Below are 26354 nucleotides of genomic sequence, written 5' to 3' on the forward strand. Positions count from 1 at the left end.
ATAAAAATAGCTAGAAATGAATCGCACATAGATAAAAATAGCCATACATAATGTGAGTCGATATTTGCTTGAACAAATTAGTTTTGAATTATTGAAAGTTTTGTTGGAAATAATCTTCAATAAGAAACTAGTTATTTTTTTCAGAAAATCCTCCATCGTTTTCATTTTTCACAAGAAAAAAGAAGAAGAAAAACTTGAGTTTGCAAAATCAATTTTGTAAAAACTCAAACAAACGGTGTTATGCCTCTTTTTTCCGCTGTCTGCTTGAGGTCACAATTCACAGCCTAAAAAGTTTTACGTGTCATATCATGAAAAAAAAAAAGTGAGTTATCTTATATCACAATATTCTTTTAGATTGAAAAGGATAATAGACAATATTTCGTTTTGTTTTTGAGGACTTGATCCAGAAAATACAAAACGCAATATGTACCAGATGCACAAGAAGTTGTACTCACTTGGTCTTGTACATAGAATCACAAACACCACTTTCTATATCTTCAACTCAACAAAAATCAATTCATAATTCTTACTCCAACAAAGTAGAGACAAATACTGTCTATACATTCAAATATTCAACTACTACTAACCACCTTGCACTTTCTCTTCTTCTTTCCATTATAAACAAATTATGAAATAGGTCATGAAAGCAAAATCTTGGACAAAAGAATTTCTATAGTAGTGAATCAACAACTGTGATCGTGCAATCTCAACAATATTTAGATCCTTCGATAGCTTTAATGTGGAAAATTGAAAGACCAGCAAGGGCAAAACAAATGCAATATATACAGACATTGATGAAGGACGGATTCTTTGACGCTGGCCTCTTCGACGAGCAAATCAGTAAATCTTTATCAATCCTGAACTGGCAATAGTGATGCTGCTGCTCGTTTCAAGGATTTGCTCGCTTTCGCCAGATCAGATTCTGAATGAGCTGCTGAGACAAATAATCTAATTCCAACAGGAAGCTTACATTTATCAAGAGTTGATCTCTTTGAAGTCACAATAAAGACAGAATCTTCCTTCAAGACCTACAGAGTATTAAGTTGTTGCACAAAAACAAACTCGTGAGGTAACTCTAGCTGATGAGTTCAAAACTATATATGGCAAAGTAACGAGCATTAAGCTGACTTACTTACATGATCAGCTATATCTTCAAGCACTTGTAAATCACCCATTGAAGAACCAGTGGTCTTCTTTAATGTAAGGAATATAATGGGGGAGAGCAGATCATTGACTATTTCTAAGCCTTTTATATCCGATAGACCTGCAGTTACACAAAAAAATATGTTTCTTCAGGCTCGCATAACGGGGATAAGGGAGTTAAAAAAAAGAAGATAATTGGTATGGGACAAAGACCTTTAGTCAGCATAGCAATATTTTGCCTCAGTTTGACAAGAAGTTCAGTTTTTTCTTCCACAATATCAATAGCCTTAATTGCAGCACTAGCTAAGTAAGGAGGCAGTGAAGCAGAGAAGACATAACCAGAACTACTGAGACGCTGCCAATGCAGGCAAAATAAATCATTAACAAAAGATGGGTGGAAAATATAAAGAGACACAAGTGCAAGAAATGAAAATCATGAACATGGACTTATTGGGACTTGAAGATAAACTGGTGGATAGAGTACACCTTAGTACCTGGTGATCAATGACTCTAGCATTCCCAGTGCAAAACCCACCTTCTGTGGCCAATGCATGTCCCATTGCCGCAGTTATTATATCTATCTTGTCAGCCTGCAATTGGATAATTCCATATGAGGATATACACAGAGATACAAAGTTAATTAACCAAATAATGTGATGAACATACCGAAACTTTACAATGTTCAGTTAGACCTCTACCAGAACTGCCAAGCACACCAATGGAATTGCTCTCATCCAACAACACGCGGAATCGATATTTTTCCTTCAGCTTGATGATTTCACCTAATGGAGCTATTTTGCCAGAATTCTGCAAATTACAGTCACAGGAAATATGGCATTACAAAGTACAATTTCTTTAGTAGAGAAGTGTGCTGAGGAAGTTTGACAGGCAGCTACGGAACTATGAAGCAACAGGTTGTTTAAAGCCATAAAGAAAATGCTATGTTGATGATAAGGAGGACATCAAGATCACAATGTGTAACCCCAAAGCCGTCCTTGATGATGTACTTCCATACAAAACCTTGAAAAATGATTTAGAACAACGTGGATCCTCACAAGTTATCCAGTGAACTTAAAGAAATTCCTGAACCATAATTGGATTCGGTATATTCTGCGCTGGCCCAGTTTGATGAGGCTCAATTTTGCATATGCCTAGAGTTAACCTCTGCCATTTCCTTACAGTAACAACTTTTGCTTCAACTACCACTATGCCACCAAACAAAAGAAATCAGAGTTGCTAGTTCATAAACAGTTGATACCTGATACACAGCTTCAACAACAATATATCGCCGTAGCTTCTTAGCTTGCTTGTTTTCTTGGGTAACTTTCTCCAAAGTATTTCGTAAGGACTCCATATTGTTATGCTTAAAATATATGATGGTACTTCTAGACAGCTGCAGGCCGTTTTGAATTCCCCAGTGGACACCTTCATCCCTTCAGGAAAAATACAGATTGCAGAACAATGTCAATAATAGTGAGATCGTATAACAAGTGCCAATCTCTGGATTATTTATTTTAACAACAGAACTTACACTAGAAAATGGGAAAATCATTAATTTTGACACAACTAAATTAAGTTCAAGGGAGTAATGTAAACGTTTTAGGACTGAGGTGCATTAGGTGTTGCAAGCTAAAAAGTAAAAACTGAGATTATATAGGGCAGCCCGGTGCCCTAAAACTTCCGCTATGCACAGGGTCCGGGGAAGGGCCCCACCACAAGGGTGTAGTGTACGCAGCCTTACCTTGCATTTCTACTTCCAAGGCTTGAACCCGTGATCTCCTGGCCACATGGAAGCAACTTTACCAGTTACTTCAAGGCTCCCCCACCCCACCCCACCCAAAAAAAAAAAGTAAAAACTGAAACGAGGGAAACTATATTACCACAAATGTATTAGGATTAGGTGCATTAGGTGTCACAACCTGAAAAATGAAACACAAGAGTGAAAGTATCTCCTACACCTCCCCTACTTGCTAACCTTCTACCCTAATTCTCGACCTCTGAACCTTCTTATCTTGGGTAATGTCCTCAGTGAGCTAAAGCTGTGCCAACTCCTGTCTGATCCCTCTCTCCAGATCTTTTTTGGCCACCTCTATCTCTCCCAACTCCTGCTACAGCCAACCTCTCACACCTCCTAAATGACACAACCACGCACCTCCTTTTCACCTGCCCGAATCATTTGCCTCGTTCCCCGCATTTTGTCCACGACGGAGGTCACTCCCACCTTGCCTCGTATAACTTTGTTCCTAATCATATTCCTCTTAGTATGCCCACAACTCTATCTGAGCATTCTCATCTATGCTACCTCCATCCTTCAAACGAGCGCATTCTTGAATGACTAATACTTAGCCCTGTACAACAATGTCAGTCTAATCACCACTCTGTAAAACTACCTTTAAGTCTTGGCGAAACATTCTAATTGCACAGAACCTCGGTTGCAAGCTTTCATTTCCCCCATCCCACACCAATACAATATGCAACATCATCATCAAAGAGGCATACATTTTGAATAAGTTCACTGGTGGATGAAATGCAATATTAGTCGAAGTAGAAGATTTTGTCTAGGCAAACAAGCATCAAGCTACTTTGACTCCTCTATTCATATTGCAGAGAGCTGTCTAAATATCAAAGTGACAAAAAGTTATAAGAGAATCTTCCCAAATTACATTATTCCCTTGAATCTAAAGGTTAACACCCTAAATTTTAGGTTACAACACAATAATATCCCCAGAATTCCTAGCAAGCAGTGTGTTGATGGATAATAGAACAAAGTAGCTATATCTACATACCAGATGCTGAGGGGGAAAAGGGAAGGATGAGTAATAAGAAAAAGACATTCAGGAAATGAAGACGGAGCAGGATTATAGGGAGCAACTGATGAGCATTTGGTGACACACACACTAGTACCTCTATTTCTATGGAGAGGGGACTTTAGGCATTCAAAATAAATTTTCATTAAACGGAAAGGGATGGTCCCAAAGGCTCCTAGTTAGGCACTGCAACCTAGTTTCATTGAGTAAATGTTTATCAAACATGTATTCATAATTGCCATCACCTTGACAGTAGAAATTCTAGTATGGTATAGCTGAATCTGATACACACAAAAATGGCTAATATAGAGACAGATGGGCGCATAAGAAGGGTTCTATCTTGGAGTATAGCTCTTATCATTTCACCCCAAACTTCTCCAATTTCATTCAATCTCATCATATGTAGCAGTGTGAAAGCTATCTATTATTCAGTGTCCTGGTTTGCAAGATCCATCATTAGTAACATGGCACTATAGAAAACCAAGGGCTTATTATTATTTCTTTTATATTAGTGGCAGAACATGAGAAAACATTTACTGAGCAACAATGTCTCAATTCCAAGTAAGTTGGATCAACTGCATAGAGTCCTTCGATTCCATTCCCCTCTACTCGAGCCCAGTTCATTTCAATTAAAAGCGAAAGGACCACCTTTCGTCATCCCTGCAGCTTTTCAGATTTTGTATTGAATACATGGCATTGTTAGGACCCTTCAATTCTTTTTGAGCCTAGTTCAAGCCAAGCCCACCCCTTATTTTACGAAGGCTGGAAAGAATTTGCCAGATCTGGAGAGATATGATAGGTCTTCCATCTAGTTCACTGGTTTTATTAAAAAGGATTTAATAAAAATAGAGGTTCTCTAAAAGTCATGTTTATTCTACGGTTAATATACATTTCATTAACCAACCAAGACTCCTGTCTCCTGTCAAATACTGAACTTAATATAAGTGTCAGCAACTAACACTTAATTCCAAGTAGTTGATATTACCAATATGACAGTGTTTTTAAAAGAGAAAAGGTGCAAAAAGTGACGAAGTCTATGAAGCCTGAACCGGAAAGCAAAAAGTGAAGCACATAATTTTTGAAAAAAATAGAAAATAACAAACCTACATGATTATAGTACTATAATAATCAAATTGCAATTTAATAAATAATTTCTGTATCTAATAGACAATAATTCAATTTAATTAATCCAACTCCTGAAAGTTGGGATTCAAAGAACTGCTCCTTTTCTTTTGGATCATTTTGCGTGTCGTTACTTCAAGTGTAGACATCTTTGAAGAGCATGGCTCCACCCATCAAGCTATAACCCTTTGCTTCTCTTTATCTGTTACTTTCATCAGACCTGGTCCTAGCTATCAATATTCCTCCAGAAAAATTGTAGGTTCTTGAACCAAAATTTTCTCCATGTGCTTTTAGGTCAACCTCAGTCTCTTTAGCACCATCAATCACCATAGTATTGCACATATAACAAATTGATCGGTGCATTTGGAAGTCTATGTAGGATATGGCTAAACCATTTGATCTTTTCTCTTATCCTCCCTGTGTGCTACTCATGTCACCTGTTAATGCAGTCATTTCTAATTTTATTTAATCGTGTAAGTCTATGTTAAATTTCAATTCTACAACAATCATCTTTTGAATATATTGGCGGGGGAGGCCAGTATTCACTCCAAAATAAGATTTTTGCACTTCACTTATTAAGTAATATTTCAATTGCATAAATTCCCTCAACACTCTTCCATTTCAACCATTTTATTTAATTCCATGTGCTAGATCTTCATCTATCATTCCATTCTCTAAGAACACTGGATGTAGATATAATAATTAAGCATTAGGCACCGCAGTCCCATCGAATCTCAGATCATCTTAAGTCATCTTATGCAGCCTAAACTTGAAGTGTAATACATTGTCTTACTTCTACTTATTATAAAACCTTACTTGCTAGAGGGTTTTTCCACAGTTTTAAAGTTTGGTTGACTTGTTCATCAATTTCGTTAACTAACTGAAAATCATATGAAAATTGTCATGTACCATAAAACCTCTCATCCTACTATAAAACATCTCATCCTATATACTATAATAATCACAACAAGAGTAACAAGTACAAGATCAAAGTAGATCTAGCAAATCCCTGGTGTAAGAGAATAAGAGAAACACAATCACAGCTTATTGTTGATTTCAACTATCAATCTCATTTGAAGATTTGAGCGATGTATAGCTCCGGGAATATGAGACGAGGCCAAGTTATCAACAAAAAAATATATAAGATTGGGGCCACTGGAAAGTTTTGTTAATAATATGACCCTACTTTCTACCTAAATAATAAAGACCTCTAAATCGGTACAAGCTACTATGTATAATATTGTGTTAAAAATATCACAAATAAAGTTCAACTTGGATGTTAAGCTCATCTCTAAAGCTTGTGGTTTAGTCGAAGAACATCTTTGTACAAGCATGTTTCTCTATATTCTCAACTTGGTTCACCAAAATTCCACTTGTTCATGCAAGTACTCTCATTGTGTTCTTCGTTCTCTCTTCAATGATTTTTAATTATAAGGCAATTAGAAAAAGTTATGTAGCTACTAGCAAAGTATCCATCCACAGGGACTCTCATTCACCATAACAAAGAATCAAGTGGTGAAAACGCAACAATCGATTCATTCCCTTCACTTGTCCATAAAGCCCATCTTCAGGATAATGAAATCCAGAAAACCCCAATTAACATGGTCGCAAGCTTTCCCATAATCCAGCTTACATAATATTCCAACTATCTTTTCTTCTTTCAAGAGCCCAATAAAAATAGACATTAATTAAGAGTTACAAGATCTCTTATGATTACCATGAATCTACCAAAACTATTCTAGTAGCTGTCTATCTTAGTCATAAATTGCTTTGTAAAACCCTCAATTATCAGATTCCTCTGGAAGCTTTGAAGGGTAAGAATGAACATACAGTCCTGTGACGGTGTTTGGGTGTGTCTGTTTTGTTCACACAAGGAATTCTAGGGAACTTGATTCTAGAGCTCTCAAAAGTGTCTCGATTGAGTATTCTCCAGTAACAATACAAATGTCATCATCCTCCATAGAGGAGATCCTTCGTCAGCATGAATGTTACCTTTTGAGAATCCTAGTCTATTTCAGTATTACGCCATCATCTCTTCAGGGAGAACAATGAGGAAGGGCTGATTCTACCTCTCGATACCGCACCACAAGGAAGTGAAATACGAGAAAGAACTCAGGGAAGGACCATGTGGGATAAACCTGATTTAATAGAACAAAAGAAGTCATCATGCAGTTTGTTGAAGCTGAACCCTCTTCCTATTGGTGAGTTATCAACATTTTCTAATTAGTTAAATGTGCATCTTGCTCACAGAAAAGGAGTCAGATCTTGCACCAAACATCATTTATCTATTTTGTCCCCAATAATGACTTGTATCCTCCTACAGAGCCTTGCTTGTCTGTTTCTTCTGTTTTTATTCCTGTGATTATTCCCCAGAAGTGGAGGGAAGCATTTGCCTTGTCTATTTCTTCTGTATCTATTCCCCAGAATTGGAGGAAAGTTTTAAAGATTAAAATTCAAGTTATGATTAAAAAAATGAATGTTTTATCAAAATATGAGAGTTGATAACTGGTCACCACCACAGACAAGAAATTGCTTAGTCGCAAATGGATCTTTACTGCAAAACATAAAGTTGGTGGCTGGATTGAAAGATCCAAACAAGGACTGGTGGAGAAGGGATTCACTCAAAGTTATGGAGTAGGTCATCAGGAGATATTTGTCCCAGTTGCTAAAATGAACACTATGAATTTTGTCTTGTTCATCTAATCTTGGTTGGTACATACAACAGTTTGATGTGAAGAATGTGTTTTTTCAACATCTTCATTATGTTTAAACTAAACCCTTGGACTACAGATGAAGCAATAACTAGGGAATGCAAATACTCACGCAACAACAACATCTCCCTTTTTGCAAAATGCTGGAATTGCACTGAACATCGTAGAAAGTCCATAAGAATACAGAATGGAATCTGGAGTTCCCATATACTTTGCTATTCTGGCCTCACAATCAAGGTGGACATCTGCATCAAATGTAGAATAATCAGTTGATTTTTGGTGAGAGTGAAGAAGGAGAGGAGTGCAATGAAACTGCAGAATGGTACGCAGATACAAATGATCAAACTATACCAATTGTGCCATAGAATCCCCGGGGACCACAAGAACCTACACCATACTTCTCTAAAGCTGTAGTGCAAGTCTCCTGCCATCCACCTTTAGGTGTCAATGCTCTGTTTTACTAAAGAACTAAAACAACATCACTGCTAACGAAATAATAAAGAAAACCTTACAAGCAATTCTTGACTTCCTAATAATCCAAGGTAGTTTGCTGAAGCGAAGTTCACTACGTCTTTCCCATTAACTATAGTATGAGGCCCTGCAGCACTGAACAAACACAAGATATGAGAAGCAATATATCAAGCTATTCATTCCAACAAGTTTGATAACTGGAGCATCTAAATAATGAACTTGAACAACAGGTAGAAGAAAAGCTCTTCTAACAATAATTGTTGCTTCAATGGAGCTTACTAACTTTAGTTATCAGCTCATAACGTAACGAAAATGTTTATAACTTGTGCTTAGCATAGTTTAGCCATTGCACTAAGTCAACTCTTGATAAGACCTCTGAAAAGTGAAAACTACTGTTCATATTTTTTGCAATTCAGTGTAACACACTAAGGGGTCGTTCGGTAGAGTGTCTAAGATAGTACGGAATAGGGTGTATTAGTAATGCTGGGATTAGTAATACTAGGATTATTTTTTATGCAGTGTTTGGTTTGATGTATTGAAAATAATATGTATTGTTATATTTTTAAAATAATATTATTTGTTTACAAAAATACCCTCGACATACTATAGCTTTGTGTATTTTCTTAGCAAAGCTTTATTATTCTTTTTTAAAAATAAAAAAAAATCAACAATATAACTAATAACTTACTTTGGAATTTCACGATTTAATCATTCACTTGCAAGAATTGTTTTTTGGGCTATCTTTTTGTATTTGTACATCATTTGTTTGTTGTTCCCAGTTTGTGGTGTTCTTAAGTAGGAGGGAGGCACGTGTAACTTTTGAATAAGACAATAGAATAGTTATTAACATAAAATTGTGTTCCATAGAGTGTTAAAGCTAAGAACGAAAATTATTTTTATTTGTGATATATCCTATTTACAAAATTAAAGCTTGTATGCAATCATGCAATTTGTTTTTGGGTTTTGACCAATTTACTAAAACATAAGTATTTCTTAAGTTAATGGAGTAGTTTTTTTATGACTAAAATTATTTGAAGGGAAATTATCATCTTGATAAATTGAAAAGAAATAACTCACATTGAATAAATTGAAAAAGATTTAAAGGAATTTGAGGGCATTTTTGTCTTTACTCATATTTATCCTATGCATTACAATCCATGAATTACTAATACCACCAAATAGGATGTATTAGTTATACACCCTATAATACCATGTAGGGTGTATAACTAATACATGTATTAGTTATACGTTGCTCCAAAATTGTACCAAACAATGTATCAAATAATACCACACTTTAATACATGGATTATTTTTCTAATACAGTCTACCAAACGGCTCCTAAATGTATATGATACTATAACATGTTGGAGTTCCTTTGTTCCCTATATTTGTAGAGGCACTTAAGCGTTTTTCAGCACATATTCAGCACCATCTCAATGCTGTTTCATGGATAGAATAACCTTTACTCATCAAATTACCCTTGAATCTAGCAAGCAAGAGCATAGCACAACAGTTTTAATTGCTTTTATCCTTGCGGCCATCAAATAATAATCATTTGACACAAGAATAAAACCCAAGAGATTACTAAAACTGGTTCTCTAAGTAATCTACTTTAAATTATGTAAATCTGGAAGAGCAGTACAGAGAACAGAAAAATATCACTAAAGAGAATGTAAAACCTTTTAGAGTTGCCTTTTCTGTCATATAGGTCTATTTGAAATTTCTAACTCTCTAAATGCATACAGTTGAATAAAAGAAAGAAGAACGAGACTGAAATCATCTGAATAAAATGCAATTTCTTTATAAGGCTGAACAAAATACACCTATCAAAGTGTTTAGAAGAAGAAAAGAGAAACAGCTTTCCCACCTTTCCAAAACTGGAGGTTCGTGTTTCATCTCATCAGTGATGGAAGGGATAAGTGGTTCTGGGGCCCATTCTTCACATAACTCATCAATTTCCTGAAAATCTTAAACGCATTCATTAGCGCACCTGAAGTTTGAAGGTCATTTTTCTTTGCATTTTTTGTTTTTGCTTTCATTACGATAAGAGAAACTTAAAGGGATTTTCATGTGAAGCACACAAAAAAGGAAAGGATGGTTAAACAAACTTGAAAGAATTCCTTATTTTGATTGATAAATTGAAAGGACTCCTTATGCATGTCTCGAACATAGATGTTTCTGAAGCATGCATGTTCCTGTCTTGAGCCTAAATGCTAATTCATGTATAACTCCAAAACTAACACCAGCATCACTTACTGAAGCTCCTTTAGAGAGACAAACATTAGGATTAGAAGAAGTGCAAGGAAATGATATAGTTTAATACATGCAATGGCATAAGTTTATTGGTTATTAAGTATACAGAGGTAATTACACTTTACAAGTTATTCTACAACCTTTACTGATTGCTATAGGTTATAACCTCAAGATTTGACAGTAGTTACAGTGCATCACTCAGAGTAAACACCTAGCCTCAAGTTTCTTTCAGTCACAGAAGATTTATATCCAGCACATTAATACACATCAACGTTGTAGGAGGGGTAGAATAGTTCAAGCAAGAAGTCCTTTCTTTTTCTTTTGTTTGATAACTGTGGTGTCCGGGCCAGTTTCCTCGCACCTCAACTAAATCCACGGGATACCTTCCACCTCCCACTAGCAACAGATATCAGATACCGGGTAACTTTGTCCTGGTATATTCGCATTTCCCAATATATATTTTAGAAACGAGTAATAGTTTCTAGAACAAATATCACCATCTTAGTCAAACACCAGCCCAGACTCAGTTGAAACAGATAGTAGACAACCAAGAATTGATACAAATTACAAGAGCATAGTAATCTTAAACAATGATGAAGAAATAATATCCACACGGTCATTGACATTTGAAAATGTAGATCCCTGACAAACCTTCTTCGTCAATGGTCTTTTAGGTGGTATGTAACTCTTCTGAGACAGTAGGAAAAGGATGACCACCAGGAGAAGACCTTCCACAAATAGATGTCCTACAGGAAAAACAACAAAACATATCTAATGCACAACATAGAATCTACAAACAAAGAGGTGATCACTATCCAAAGAATAAAGGGACTACCTCCAATGTTGACCTCAAATATCACAGCTTTTGCGAATTGAAACTCAAAGACTGATTTCACCCAATCAGAGGTAGCTCCCACTACATTTGCAAGTATTGACACTGTTGAATCCATTATCTAAACCTGGAATATACAGACGACGGTGACAAACTTTACCCACATAAGAAAAATCAGGATGGTTTAATGGTTTATTACCACATTCTCCCCACTCTGTCATGCTCAAGCAATGTAAATTAAAACCAAATGAACAAGTTAGTAATGAGGTGAATTAGAAAAGAGAAATACTTTTAGAAGAGGATATTCAGTAATATATCACCAAGAATACATATCACGAAAAATAACAATGATTATCATTTACACAGGAGACCTTTTCGTTTCTTTTTTACGATTACTGGATCATTTACACAAATATCTTCTTCTTCTTTTTTTGAGAAGTCAATCATTTATGAAAATTTTTTTTATTGCAAGTCTTCCTGATTCTAACAACTTCTCACTCTCCTCCATTCTCTGAGAGAGTTTGCCTGTATCAACTTAAGTATTTCATGATATTTAAATCCAGCGAACATGTCATATCTAGATAACAATATCAATGTTAATTTTAGAAGACGACTATATTTTATAATTCAAACATTGAAGTACTCAAAATATATGTAAGTTGTATTCTTTCAACTTTTTATATGTAAAAGTAAAGGGCAGTCCAGTGCACAAGAGCTCTCGCTATGCGCGGGGTCCGAGAAAGGGCCGGACCACAAGGGTCTATTGTACGCAGCCTCAATTTTTTATAAGTACATTACAGAAATTCTTGTTACATGGTTTTCATTGTATCTAATGCCCTCCACAATTATGCGTCTTCGTATTATTACATAAGCAGTACAGTAAAAGAATCAAATCATAGAACATAGAGTAATGAAATTAACCAGGTTGGACTACTGCCCATTCACTAAACAAACTGATAATCTACATAGTCACATAACGAATAAGCAATTTCAGTCCATTATACTGATGAGACTAAAGATAAATGTATCAATGTGATTATTCTCACTGCATTGGACAAGAAGCATAAAGATAGGCAATATCCTCCAGTCATTTTTAAATTCTGCTCATAGACAAAAAGAAATCACAAAAACAAAAGGAGCTTGGGGATACATATATTTGAAAAGTATGCATTACATAAAAGCAAATCGCCTATAGTAAGCTAAAGTATCAGAAAACTTAAGCTTTAACAGAAAAAATGATAAAAAATAAAATTTGCAAGTTATGCTGATTGATTGAACTGTGGTGGACAAGACATGCTGAGATGGGTTTGGACATATGGATTGGAGGGAGGATCCTACTGGTGCCCCAGTGATGCCCATGTATTATCTATGCGGATCCTAAAATGTAAATTAAACACTTAAGAAGGATTGATAAACCTCAACCTGAGATCTGACATATGGTAATTAAATCTTAGTAATAATTATTCAAGAAGTAACTCGGAATACAAGTTAAATAGAAATTTTGAGTTTGTAAAAGTAGCTGTTACCTTAAGAAGCAAAGAGATGTTGTAATAATCGAATATTGAAACACAGAGATGAGATAAGGGAAAGGAAGCGGTGAAGAGGGAAGGCGGCTTGGCGTTATTACTATTAGTTATTAGTTGAAGAAGAGGACGGAAAGAACCGGGAAATGTGTGAGAGATCCTGTAATGCAAAACATCTTACGGGACAATTACAAACCAGAAACAAATACTAAAAGCTTGAACATGATTTGCAGTGAAACGCCCTGGTCAGAAGTTTTCGACATGTCAAAGGGGACAACTTGGCAACTTGACTATCTCATTATTTCACTTTTCAGTCCTCCCATTTTTATTTTATTTTGTAGTTTCATCATGTGTCATGGTTTTATTGCCTCGATGCTTAAAATCGAAAAATATGTAAGTACTTAAATTTGTTTTGATAGATATGATGTGTTTTTGTATCTATAATGTGAGGAACTAGGTTTTGGAGCTTAACATGAAGAAAAAGAGTAAAGATTGGCAGAAAAGCCCACTTATGAGGCTACCTACGTGGCATAGGTAGCACTTACGAGGCATAGGTAGCTGTCATAGGTTTCAGAGATCAAACTCTAGAGAATCAAAAGTTGGAGATTTTTTACTTTAACCTATGAAGGGCCACCTATGACCCGTAGGTACCACCTATGGCGCCATAGGTACCATCATATGTAGCAGAGACTGAAGTTCAGAGAAGCTGCAGAACTGAAAATTTTCTGTCATCATGCCGTAGGTGTCACCTACAACCCATATGTGGCATCATATGTGGCCGCTGACCAAGTTTTTCGGTTCACTTTGGTTTGGATTTTTAGGTTTTTTATGTAATCTATAAGTACTCTTATGATGTTTTTGAGTTAGTTTATGCACTTTTATGCACTTTATACTCTTAAAAACTCTTTTGATTTCAAGATTGACTTTGGATCTTGGAATCCTCTTGTTCTTAGTTTTTGGTTGATTAATTGATTTGAAACTTTGAGTTTTATTCTTTATTGTTGTGCAATTACTTTCGTGTTTTCTTTATTGAATTTCATGGATTGTTTTACAACTATGAGCAGCTAATTCCATTAGCTAGGGTTGTGGAAACCCTGATAGAATAACGAAGTAGGGGAAGTGTGAGGTTCCTGCTCTATGTAGTTTTGATAATAAGCAGCTAACTGCAAGGGACCAGGTCCCTGGATGTTCATGGTACAGTACAGCTGATATGCTTGTCTACGTAGTTTTGTCCTATTGTGTAACAAACTTGTAGGTCCTGCTTGTACTGAATAGGACACCTGGTCCAATGAGATTTCAGCCCTAATCATCACCCAGCTATAAAAGGAAAAAGAGGCTTCTTCATCAAATAGTTTTGCATAAATCTAAAGAGTAAAGAGAGGCAGCAAACTCTATTTCAAGACTGCTTAAGCATTGCTCATGTTTTTATCTTTGTAGTATGCTTAAAGAGTGAGTAAGTGTTCTTGAGTGTTGATTTCTAATCGAACTACTCATGCTATAAGAGTAGTGTTTTCTTGTGTTGAGAGAAGTGCTTAGGTAGAGTTGCCTAAGCTTGTTGTTGGTTAGAGTTAACCAAGTTTTTATAGTCCTTGGCAGAGTTGCCAAGATGAGCTTGTAGTAGAGTTATTACAAGCGAAAGGAGCCTAGAGTTAGGCTGAAAACGAGTCTGTAATCAATAGGTTGATTATAGTGGATTTTGTTGGTGCTTGTAAGGGCAAGCCATGGTTTTTCCTCCCTTGAGCAAGGGGATTTTCACGTTAAACCTTGTGTGTTGTTTCTTTTCTGCACTACCCTTAATTTTCCTGCACTCCATTATTTTATTGTCTGTGATTTACTTTGAAGGGCCTGGTCCCTCACTGTGTGGTGCAACTCTCAGGGTTTCAACAATTGGTGTCAGTGCGAATTCACTCTAAAAGGTTCACACCTAGAGTGACTTGGATAGCATAGCTGCTCCACCTAATCTAGGAGAAGGGCAATCAACCACTAGACCACCTAGATTTAATGTAAAGTATTATAGGTGGTGGAAAATAAGGATGTTTGACTTCATTATGGCTGAGGATAGTGAACTGATGGATATAATTCTTGATGGTCCTCTGTCACGACCCGAACCAGGGCCTGACCGTGATGGGTATCTTAAGTCCCACGTGGATCGGAGATCACCCCATTCACCTAACTTAACCAGCATAACAACCACAAGTGTCGGACGAATTTCGAACATATAATGAGATAGAGCATAATAAGACTGACAATAGCTCAAGAAATGTCTAAACCATTCATCAACACGACACACCCAAGTCCACAGCAATCCACAAAGCCTCTACAATCCAAAGTCAATAAAAAATATCGGGACATGCCCCCGGCAATAGCCAAAACCAAGTCTAACAATGTCTAAGACATAGGATGCATAGACCATGAAATGAATGCCTTCTAAAGAATAGAAGATCACCACTTCAATGTCAAATCACGAACCACTCGAACACCTGGTCACTCCGTAACAAAAGAAAAAAAAGCTTCGATCCCTATATCGCGTGGGGATACAATGTCCGAAAACGATTAGCGATTAGAACTCTAGCATGCAACTCGGGGATAGAGGAATAAAATAATGCCATCATTCAAAACCAAGTCAAATCATCTTATACAATCTTATGTATATATACATATATAGTGCCGAGATAGGGGGCAGGGCTTAGCATGAACTTTGAAAACATTAACTTGGGTTGTGTAACATAACCATCATATAACAAGGCACCCATGGGTTATATGGGACCAACTTTCCCCTAGCTGGAAAGGCCCCAATGCATATAGTCGCACGAACCAGGGAATATCCATAATTGTATATGCCATTATGGGGGACTCAAACCTCCCGACATAATCAAGGTGACTTAAGCATCGATGTATATAATATAGGGGACTCAAACCTCATATTTATATATCTATTCAGGGGACTCGAACCTCCCGGTCATATAGACACCCGCACCACCCAACGCGATTTCCAGTATTAGTCATTCGATCTCCACTTTCACGATCCGGCTATACATCCTACTTTAAAGCCCAATTAAAATATCCAGCCACATAGGCTCGCAACATATCCTCCAAAGTTTGAATAGTTCTTTCGGCTGGCCTATCCGTCTGTGGGTGAAAAACCGTACTAAGACTTACTTTAGTCCTCAAACCATGCTGAAAAGAGCGCCAGAAGTACGATGAGAACTGAGTACCACGATCTAAAATAATTGAGACAGGTGCACCATGCAACTTTACAACTTCCTGAAGGAACAACTTCACATAATCCTCGGCAGAATAAGTAATCCTTACTGGAAAGAAGTGAGCGGACTTAGTTATCCTATCCATGATGACCCAAATGGAGTCACACTTATTTCGTGACTGTGGAAGACCGGTAACAAAATCCATATTAATTATCTCCAATTTCCACACCAGTAGTTCAATCTCTTGAAGTAGCCCATCGGGCCTCATGTTCTCCACCTTCACTTATTGACACACTATACACTTAGCCACAAAGTCTACTACATCCTATTTTATATTATTCCACCAATACATCTCCTTAAGGTCATGATACATCTTTGTTGAATCGGGATGAATCATATACCGCAATTCGTGAGCCTCGTCTAAAATTCCACCTCGCAACCCATCAACGTTGAAAACACACAACTTCTCTTGGTACCTCAAGATACAATCACCGCCGATCTTAAAGGCCTTCACCTTTTGCTTACCCACATCATCCTTGATTTTCATCAAGAGAGGATCTAATACTTGTTTCTTCTTTATTTTCTAACCAAGAGATGATTGCACCACTTGTTGCACAAATATACAGCCATCCCCCAGAGCCCAAGAGACGAACTCCAAGGTTAGACAAACGATGAATATCCTTCACCAATTCCCTCCTATCCTTATCCACATGCGATAATACCTAAGGATAACCTGTTAAGAGAATCAGCAACCACATTAGCTTTACCTGGATGGTAATTAAGACTCATATTGTAGTCTTTCAGCAACTCAAGCCACCTCTTTTGCCTTAGATTAAGCTCTTTCTGAGTAAACACATACTACAGGCTCTTATGATCAGAAAAAATGTCAACATGGACCACATACAGATAGTGATGCCAAATTTTCAATGTGAATACCACAACTAACAACTCCAAGTCATGAGTCAGATAGTTCCTCTCATGAACATTTAACTGTCTAGAGGCATACGCAACAATCTTACTATGCTGCATTAAAACACAACCCAAACCAACTTGGGACGCATCAAAATAAACCAAAAACCCTTGGTACCCTCAGTTAGAGTCAAAATCGGAGTTGAAGTCAACTTATCTTTTAGCTTCTCTATGCTACCCTGGCAAGTATTCGACCACAAAAACTTCACCTTCTTCTGAGTCAACTTAGTTAATGGAGCAGCAATAGAAGAAAAGCTCTCCACAAACCTCCTATAATACCCGGCTACACCCAAGAAACTCTGAATATTAGTTGGAGTCGTGGGTTTAGGACACTTCTTAACTAGAACAACTTTTTGACCATAATCGCCTTACTAGATATGATATGACCCAAAAAAGTTACGGCATTCAACCAGAATTTACATTTAGAAAACTTAGCATACAACTGTTGATCTTTCAAAATCTGCAACACAAGGAAGAGGTGATTTACATATTCCTCCTTACTCTTAGAGTACACCAAGATGTCATCAATGAAGACAATCACAAATAGATCAATAAACTAACGGAAAACCCTATTCATCAAATCCATGAATGCCACAGGGGAATTGGTAAACCCAAAAGACATAACCAAAAACTCAAAGTGCCCATTCCGGGTATGAAAAACTAGTTTACGGATATCCACCTCCCTAATCTTTAACTGATGATACCCGAACCAAAGATCAATCTTAGAGAAGAATTTGGCACCCTGAAGCTGATCAAAGAGGTCATCAATTCTCGAAAAAGGGTATTTATTCTTTACTATTACCTTATTCAATTGTTAGTAATCAATACACATCCGAAGGGAGTCATCCTTCTTTTGCACAAACAAGACAGGTGCACCCTACAGGTCCACACTAGGAAGGATGAAACCCTTATCTAAAAGATCTTTTAAGATCTTTCAACTGAGCTAGAGCCATTCTATATAGGGAATAGAAATAGGACGAGTGTTTGGAATGAGATCAATACCAAAATCAATCTCCTTATTGGGAGGAACACCGGGGAGGTCATCTGGAAAGATCCTAGGGAACTCATTTACCATAAGAACAGAATGCAAAGAAAGACCATCCGAATTAGATTCTTTAACCTAGACTAGATGATAGAGACAACCTTTGGAAATTAACTTTTGGGCTTTAAAATATGATATGAATTTGCCCTTAGGAGCTAGGGAACCACCCTCCCATTCAATAATTGGCTCATTTGGGAATTTAAACATAACCTTACGGATCCGACAGTCTAAAGACACATAGCATGAGTGCAACCATTCCATCCCCAGAATAACATCAAAGGCAACCATATCTAGCTCTATCAAATCTACCAGAGTTTCTTTACTACCAACAGCTACCACACCCCCTATAAACTCTTCTAATAACCACAGAGTCTCCTATCGGGGTAGAAACAAAAAAAGGGTTCGACAGACACTCAGGATCGAAACCAAAATACGCAGCTATAAATGGGGTCACATAAGTGAGAGAGGACCCCGAGTCAAGTAAAAAGTACACATCATGGGAAAAGAGTTTTAACATATCAGTAACAACATCTGGAGACACCTCAGACTCCTGACGAGTAGTGAGAGCATAAAGATAGTTCCAACCAGTGCCAAAGCTAGAAGTAACACCCTTTGGTGCAGGAGCTGAAGAAGAGACAATAGGAACCTTGTTTGCCTTAGAAACAACTTTAGAGGGACAATCCCGATGCATATGCCCAATCTAACCATACATAAAACATCGGTTCCTCCCTTTCTCACACTGACCACGATGATGCCGACCATATAATCTATAAGGAGGATAGAACGGTGCTAATTTGGCCTCACTAGCCTGAGATTGGGCACTTTGTGCCTACGAAGCATCACCACCCTGAAAACGTCTATCTCCCAATAGCTTTAGGTAGGAGCACTAGCCATCAAATACGATTTAGGACTTCCCCAACTCTTTCTCTTAGGCCACCTTTCACTCTGCTATTGGCCCTCACTCTGTTCAGAAAACCGAGACCTCTTATTCTGTCTCTTATCAATTTCAGCTTGCTTCTTTTTCTCCTCTTCAACCTGTTATATATACACAACTAATCCGAAGATATCTATGTCTTTGATCAACAAGGTAGCCTATACACAACTAATCCGGATATGTCCATGTCCTTGATCAATAAGGCAGCCTTACTCTCAAGAATCAACTCATAAGACAATCTTGAAGCAAACTTTCACATCCGAGCCCTCCTATTAGATACCAATTTCGTAGCATATCGGGACAACTGATGGAATATCAAAGTATAGTTGGAAACATACTCCTTGATTGTCATCCTTTCTTGCCTCAAGTTAATAAATTCCTTTGCTTTCGCCTCTCTTAACTCCTGAAGAAAGAAATGATCCAAAAATGCACTACAAAAATCATCCTAGAAGACAGAACCAACATCCTTACCTCTTGACTTTTCCCACTCTTCATACTACTGGTATGCCATATCTTTTAATTGGTAGACAACAAACTCCACACCTTCAACCTCCGAAGCATGCATAACCCGAAAGATCTTCTCCATTTTATCAATGAAACTTTGAAGATCTTCCTCAACCTTTGTACCAGTAAACATCGGAGGATGTAACCTCATGAATTGGCCAACTGTAATGGCCTTAGATGAACCCATAATAGTAGCAGCAAAACCTGACTTTTGGGACTGAGATGTCACCAACTGAGTCAATAAGGAAATGGAGCGACAGAACTCAGCATTAGTAACCTCCTCCGGAGGTGACTGAGTATGAGTGTCACCCTTAGGAATAGGATCAATGGGGATATATGGGACCCTACAACGATAGTTAAGTGCAGCAACCCTTGACCAAGTCTGGACCCTAGAAGTTGGACGAGCTTTGTCCACATTGTCTTTCAACGGGACAGAGTTTGCATGAACATTAGATCTTCTTGGAGACATGATCTAAAAGTTAAGCAAACAAAAATCAAAAGATTACAAGACCTTAGACTCTATAGCTTGAAATTAATACAATAAGAAAGAGAAATATTCCTAAATGTCTCATAACATCTCTCTTATAAGTGTGGTGTACTACACACCCATAAAAGAGACTCAACTTGACACAAATTTGTGGACACGTAATTGACCATAAACCTAAGCTTTGATACCAACTTTGTCATAACCCGAACCAGGGCCTGGTCGTGATGGATATCTCAAGTCCCACGTGGACTAGAGATTACCCCCTTCACCTAACTTAACCAGCATAACAACCACAGGTATTGGATAAATTCTAAATATATAATGAGATAGAGTAGAATAAGACTAACAATAGCATAAGAAATACCTAAACCATTCATCACCATGACACACCCAAGTCTAAAGTAATACATAAAGCCTCAACAATCCATAGTCAATAAAAAATGTCGGGACATGCCCCCGACAATAGCCAAAACCAAGTCTAGCAAAGTCTAAGACATAGGATGTAAAGACCATGAATGAATGCCTTCTGAAGAATGGAAGCTCACCACTTTAATGTCAACTCACAAACCACTCGAACACCTGGTCACTGTGTAAGAAGAGAAGAATAAAAAGCTCTGGTCCCTATATTGCGTGGGGATACATCATCCAAAGATGGTTAGCGATTAGAATGCTAGCACGTAACTCGAGGATAGAGAAATAAAATAATGCCATCATTCAAAACTAAGTCAAATCATCATATGAAATCGCATATATACATACATATATAGTGTTGGGATAGGGGATAGGGCTTAGTATGAACTTTGAAAACATTAACTTGGGTTGTGTAGCATAAAAATCATATAACAAAGTACCCACGGGCTATATAGGACCAATTCTCCCCTAGTTGAAAGGGCCTCAGTGTATGTAGTCATACGAACCAGAAAATATCCATAATTGTATATGACATTATCGGGAACTCAAACCTCCCAGCATAATCAAGGTGACTTAAGCACCAATGTATATGATATGGGAGACTCGACTCTCCCATTCATATATCCATTCGAGTGACTCAAATCTCTCGGTCATATAGACACCCACACCGACTAGCATAGTTTCTAGTGTTAGTCCTCCAAACTCCACTTTTATGGCCCAGCTGTACATCCTGCTTTAAAGCTCAATTAAAACATTCTTTAACCATATGAATAGCCATTAATCCAATTACTTTCTAAAGACATCCCATTGGTATCATCATATCAACTCGACTTGCAAACGTATAATATGCCATAATTATTATTAGTCAACTTTGAGACTCATACCTATTGTTTAGACAAATATCACACTTCAATTCAATATCTAAGGACTCAAATCTATTTAGCCAATTAAACTACCAAGATTATGATTCAAATCAATTTATGGTCATTAAGACCTTCATAAACTATTTACCAATCATCAACATTCATAGGCCAATGTCATAGTTTAATATACAATTCATATGTGACAAGACTCTTCTCATTGATATTTTCACAAACAAGTTGAGGGCATACTATAATCAAACTATTATTCAAGTCAAAACCATCAAGTTAGGGTTAACCATGACCCCTTAGTTTAAATCATAATTTACAATCACCCACATGTGCAAAACCATTATTAAAACATGTATAAACACAAGTTAAATCATGATAGAACAATACTCAATAATTTGCATTTAACTTTCTACCATGGATTTCAAAACCACTATTAATGAACCATGAACAATGTTTAAAACATGTGATTTTTGTGAACTAATAATGAAGGAAGAGTCATATGCTTGAGTTATAGAGATTTATGGAGAGATTTCGATCCTTAAGCCTCTAGATGACCACCTTAATGAAACCTTATCTCAATCTCCTTGAGGTTTTTTAGAGAGTTTTGAGAGTGTTTTGATCTTTCAAAGTGAGGAAAGAACGGTGAAAAAGTGTTTTAAGAAAGTTGGACATAATATTTAGTCCAACATACGACTCCCTCGCCTACTAGTACCCTTCAAGTCGTACCTTAAGCAAAAATATCTAGGCTAGACATTAACACACAAGGTTGGGACCATATTTCTCATATCATGTACATATAACTCATATGGAGTCTTCTTATACCAAGATAGAACTTGGGAAATCTTACACCGACCAATATATGACGAGGGTTCTAGACCCATACCCACACCATATGAGTGCTATGGTGTAAGTCATATGATGTACAAAAGGTTTAAGACTCAGGAAATTTTCCAAAAGACAAAGTTCGGGGTATTTTATCCTTATGTACCTGTAAAAGAAGTCAAATAAGGAGATGTTAGAAGAATGGTTATCAAAAGTAGGAGGAAATTCAATGAGGAAGTCAAAAAAAATTGAGAAGAACTACAAGGCAAAGAAACTGCTTGTTTGTGGCATAGGACAAGATGAATACAACAGAATTTTAGCTTATGAAATAGCTAAAGAAATCTGGGACTGCTTGAAGACAACTCATGAAGGAACCACTGATGTAAAAGGTTCAAAATTTGATATGCTGACCACTTAGTATGTAACCTTCATAATGAAAGAATGGGAGTCAATACAAGAAATACATACAAGATTCACTTTATTACAAATGAGCTACATTGCTTAGGAGAAATGATTCTATTATATAAGCAAGTGAGGAAGATTTTGGTTGTTCTTCCCAAGTCATAGAAAAGCAAAGTGGATGCCATAACTGAGGCAAAAATCTAAAGACCCTCATTATGGATGAACTTTTTGGGAACCTAAAAACCCATAAACTTAAGAAAAATCTTTAACTCTAAAAGCTTTAGGTTTAGATTCAAATGAAGAAGACACTAATGTTTCCTACTTGGCAAAAAGATCTATTAGAGCTATGAGGAAAAGTGGCCAGTTACAAAGAAGTGGAAGTAGCAGCAGTAAAGGTGTCACTGTGAAGGTGTGTCATAAATGTGGAAGTCCTGAATATTTTATTAAGGATTGTCCAATACATAAAATGGACTATCAGGATTATCACAACACTAAAGGTGACAAAGGAAGAAATAGGGACTAGGTCCCTGTAAAATAAAAAAGACATGCTGCAACTAATCTTGAAGTTAAACAAGCTTTAGCTGGTTGGGATGACTCCTCCAGTGAATTTGATGAAGCTAAAAAGCCTACAGATGTTTCCATACTTGCCGTGGAGGATGAGAAGGTAACTTTTGATTCATTATTTGCTTTTTGGCAAATACAAAAGAGAAAGAAGAAAATGAGGTAACACTTTCTGACCTTAAAGAAAACTTGGACAACTATTCTACTAAAAAGATAAAAAAACTTGTAAGTGTGCTGATTAACTCTTATTTGTGAAATGACTGAGAAAAAATTTGCTCTAGAAGAAAAAGTGAAAAGTCAAGATCTTGAGTTAACTGTTCTAACTCTCTAAATATCTAAAACTAAAGAGCAGGTTACTAAGTTAAAATCTAAAAATCTGAATTTAGTAAGTCAAATGGAGAAAAGAGATGATGCTTGTGACAAAGAAAGGGATAATGCTCTAGAAAAAAAATAGAAGATCAAGAGCTTGAGTTGATAGCTTTGACTCTCTAGATATTAGAAATGGAGCAACAGTTTGCTAATATGAAACTTAAAAATATGAGTTCGGTAAGTCAATTGGAGAAAGTAGATACTTCTGAGTGTAAAGATATGAAAGAAGCCTTGAAGTTTTAGGTTAAGCCTGAAGAAAAATTAGAGTATTCCCTAAAGCATCTTATGTTTGCATTCCAGAAGAATAAGGAATTGAAGCGGGACCTGGTCCGCCTGAGAGAAGAACTTACAAAATCCCTACAATGGACTACATCCTCTCAAATCCTTTTTAACTTAAATAGTCAAGGTGATAATAATGGGAAGAGTCTTGGTTATCTAGAAGGAACCCAAGTTAGTAGGTCTCAAGAGAAGGTTGCTCCCGATACTGAGAACAAGGTCCACAAGCCTCTGTGTACTCATTGTAATAGAGATAGACACGTAAAGGAAAATTGTCAGAGCAGGATTAGAGCTATAATGAATGGTTCCAAGGATATTCAACAAGGAAATACACGTTCTATGGGTTTTAATCCTCAGAACATTGTGAAAAGGAATTTTTTACCTAGATGGGCCAAAAAGGATTTACTTACACCTCTATCCTCCTACTGGGAACTCAAACTCAAATGGGTTCTCAAGTCTAACAAATGATTATAAGTGCAGGAGGGAGAAAGGGTCTGCAATCAGAATAATCTTCTTGATATGAAATTGCTCATGGATATGAATAGAAGGTCTGATTGTATTCTTTTTCCTGAGACACTTCAAGGTGAAGGTGTCTTATGTGAATAGGTAAAAAGGTCAAAAATTGCATGCATCTGATAGGAATAGTAAAGAGCCTAATAATGCAAAAAAGAATCTGGACATTTAAAGAATGTCAAGTCTAGGACCTAGTCCTCAGACCTATTTCCAAAACAAGTTATGGTATGATGTGGTGTAATGAATCTAACAAGTTGGTACTGGGATTAATTAGATTAGACTGACTTACTATCAAGTGAATTAGTGTTTTTTCTCACAAAATTGGCTATGTTCAGGAGGCAGGTATCTTTGGTAAATTAGGTATTTGTTGGTCTAACTCAGTACCATACCTTTGCAGGTATACACCTATGGGAACAACTTTAGAGATGGACAAATGTGACAAGAACAAAGTTCAAGATTCAAATAAACTAGAGAGGGACCTGGTCCTACCTCTCAGTTTAGTATTTTGTATGTGCAAATTTTGTCTGTTCTATCAAGAAAAAAATCGTGTCCTCCTTATCCTTATGTCAGAGAAAGTTGTCCTATTCTAACAAGAGAGTGATTTACCTAAAATATGATATTAATCATATCTTATTTCCCTAGAAAACCCTTTATTGTGCTTATTGTTCCCTTACATCCAGTTACATCCACTCCTTCTCTCATCAAAAAGGAAAATCCAAATTCCAAATAGCCCTTCTAAGAAAAAGTCCTTTCTAATGGTTGCAGCTCTCCCATTTTCAAGTCCTTCAAAGTATTCTAATCTTAGAATAGTTAAAAATCCCTTCCCAAACCTTCCTAAAAAACATCCTTCTATTCCTAATCTTCCAAAGCCTAACTCCTTCATCACTCAACCTGTTGATGAAGAATGATCCCTGAATCCTCAAAACTGTTCTAATGAAGTTGTGATGGATGAAACCTGGGTTGCTAAAAACTTTATCTTGGTGTGAAATAACCAAGGAAAGAGCATAGTTAATCATAGGAAAAACAATATTAGTAAAACACCAAGAATTTTTGGAAAATAGTCTGTAAGTTTTACTGAGAAGCAGTTAACTCTTGAGGGACTTGGTTCCCAAAAAAGAAAAGTAGCTGAAAAAGAATCTGTGATCACTTATACTAGTACAAAGAATGGGGAAAACAAAAAGGTGTATCCAAGGAAGTTAGAAGTAGGTTTTTGAAAAATCAAAAGGTGTTAAATAGAAGGATCTTTAATTCAAATATGCTAACAAAACCTGGTATGAGGGAACTAATTGAGTTGATAAAACATAAAGGCTGGATACATCTTATGCTAGGACCTATTCCTACTATTTTTGATGAGATAATAAGGAAATTCTATTTCACTTTGGAATTCTAGAAGACGGGAAGAATCTGACTGCATAAGTCCAAGGAAAGAAAATAAAGTTGAATGAGAAAACACTAGAAAGAATTTTGGAAGTTTCTATATATGGGATGAGAACCATCTTAAAGCAGCTACCTTCAATAGAATTCTTTGCTAATGCATTAAAGGTTAAAGGAAAATCTATGGCTGCAGTGAATAGAAAATCACTCAAGAGTGAGTTTTAATTGATCTTTGACTTTGTGAACAAAGTGATTCTTCCTAGATCACCAAAGAAAAGCATTACCTCAGCCACTAATTTTTATGTGATGGAATGCCTTAGTAGCTTTGAATTTATTAATCTACTTGCTATAATAATGGAACACATTCACAAAGTGGTTCTTGGGAAAATGGAAAATATGGCATGCCTTATGGATGTTGGTTAATAGAACCCAACATAGAACCCATGGGACTATGTTAAAAATATTTGGCATGAAGATATTAGTCAAAACTAAATATGTTAAACCAGGTAACATTTCTCAGAAGGAGTTCAATAAGGAAATACAGGAACTGATGATAAAAGAGGGAATACTGAGTTCATATAGTAGGGTCCAAGTACCAGGTGAATGTTAATGGCATGCTAATAGAAGGAAGTATATGATGTGTTGAATGTTGGTAAAATATGGAAAGCATATTGATAGAGGGAAAGAAATGTTATTCTAAATAAATAATGGTGCATGATGATAAGGGGAAATAACAAAGCAAATGTGATCAGA

The 26354-nt window shown here is 36.6% G+C and overlaps 1 protein-coding gene across 2 annotated transcripts; it reads right to left on the reverse strand.

The window, feature by feature from the left end:
- Nucleotides 1–468: 468 nt before the first annotated feature.
- Nucleotides 469–13194, reverse strand: LOC107838845 (long chain base biosynthesis protein 1). 2 transcript variants are annotated; one of them, XM_016682081.2, is made up of 13 exons: nucleotides 12866–13194; nucleotides 11343–11466; nucleotides 11159–11253; nucleotides 10122–10213; nucleotides 8296–8389; nucleotides 8135–8207; nucleotides 7896–8028; nucleotides 2402–2576; nucleotides 1810–1950; nucleotides 1638–1733; nucleotides 1357–1498; nucleotides 1137–1264; nucleotides 469–1028 (listed from the first exon to the last, which is right to left on the reverse strand). In XM_016682081.2, exons 2-13 carry the CDS (start codon nucleotides 11455–11457, stop codon nucleotides 852–854), a joined length of 1461 nt encoding a protein of 486 aa, XP_016537567.1. In that variant the 5' UTR covers nucleotides 11458–11466; nucleotides 12866–13194; the 3' UTR covers nucleotides 469–851. The 2 variants fall into 2 exon arrangements, with proteins under 2 accessions (XP_016537567.1, XP_016537568.1); XM_016682082.2 differs by having other exon boundaries at nucleotides 1133–1264; nucleotides 12866–13174.
- Nucleotides 13195–26354: the final 13160 nt, after the last annotated feature.

This window comes from Capsicum annuum, chromosome 8 (genome assembly GCF_002878395.1).
Source record: "Capsicum annuum cultivar UCD-10X-F1 chromosome 8, UCD10Xv1.1, whole genome shotgun sequence".
NCBI lineage: Eukaryota > Viridiplantae > Streptophyta > Magnoliopsida > Solanales > Solanaceae > Capsicum > Capsicum annuum.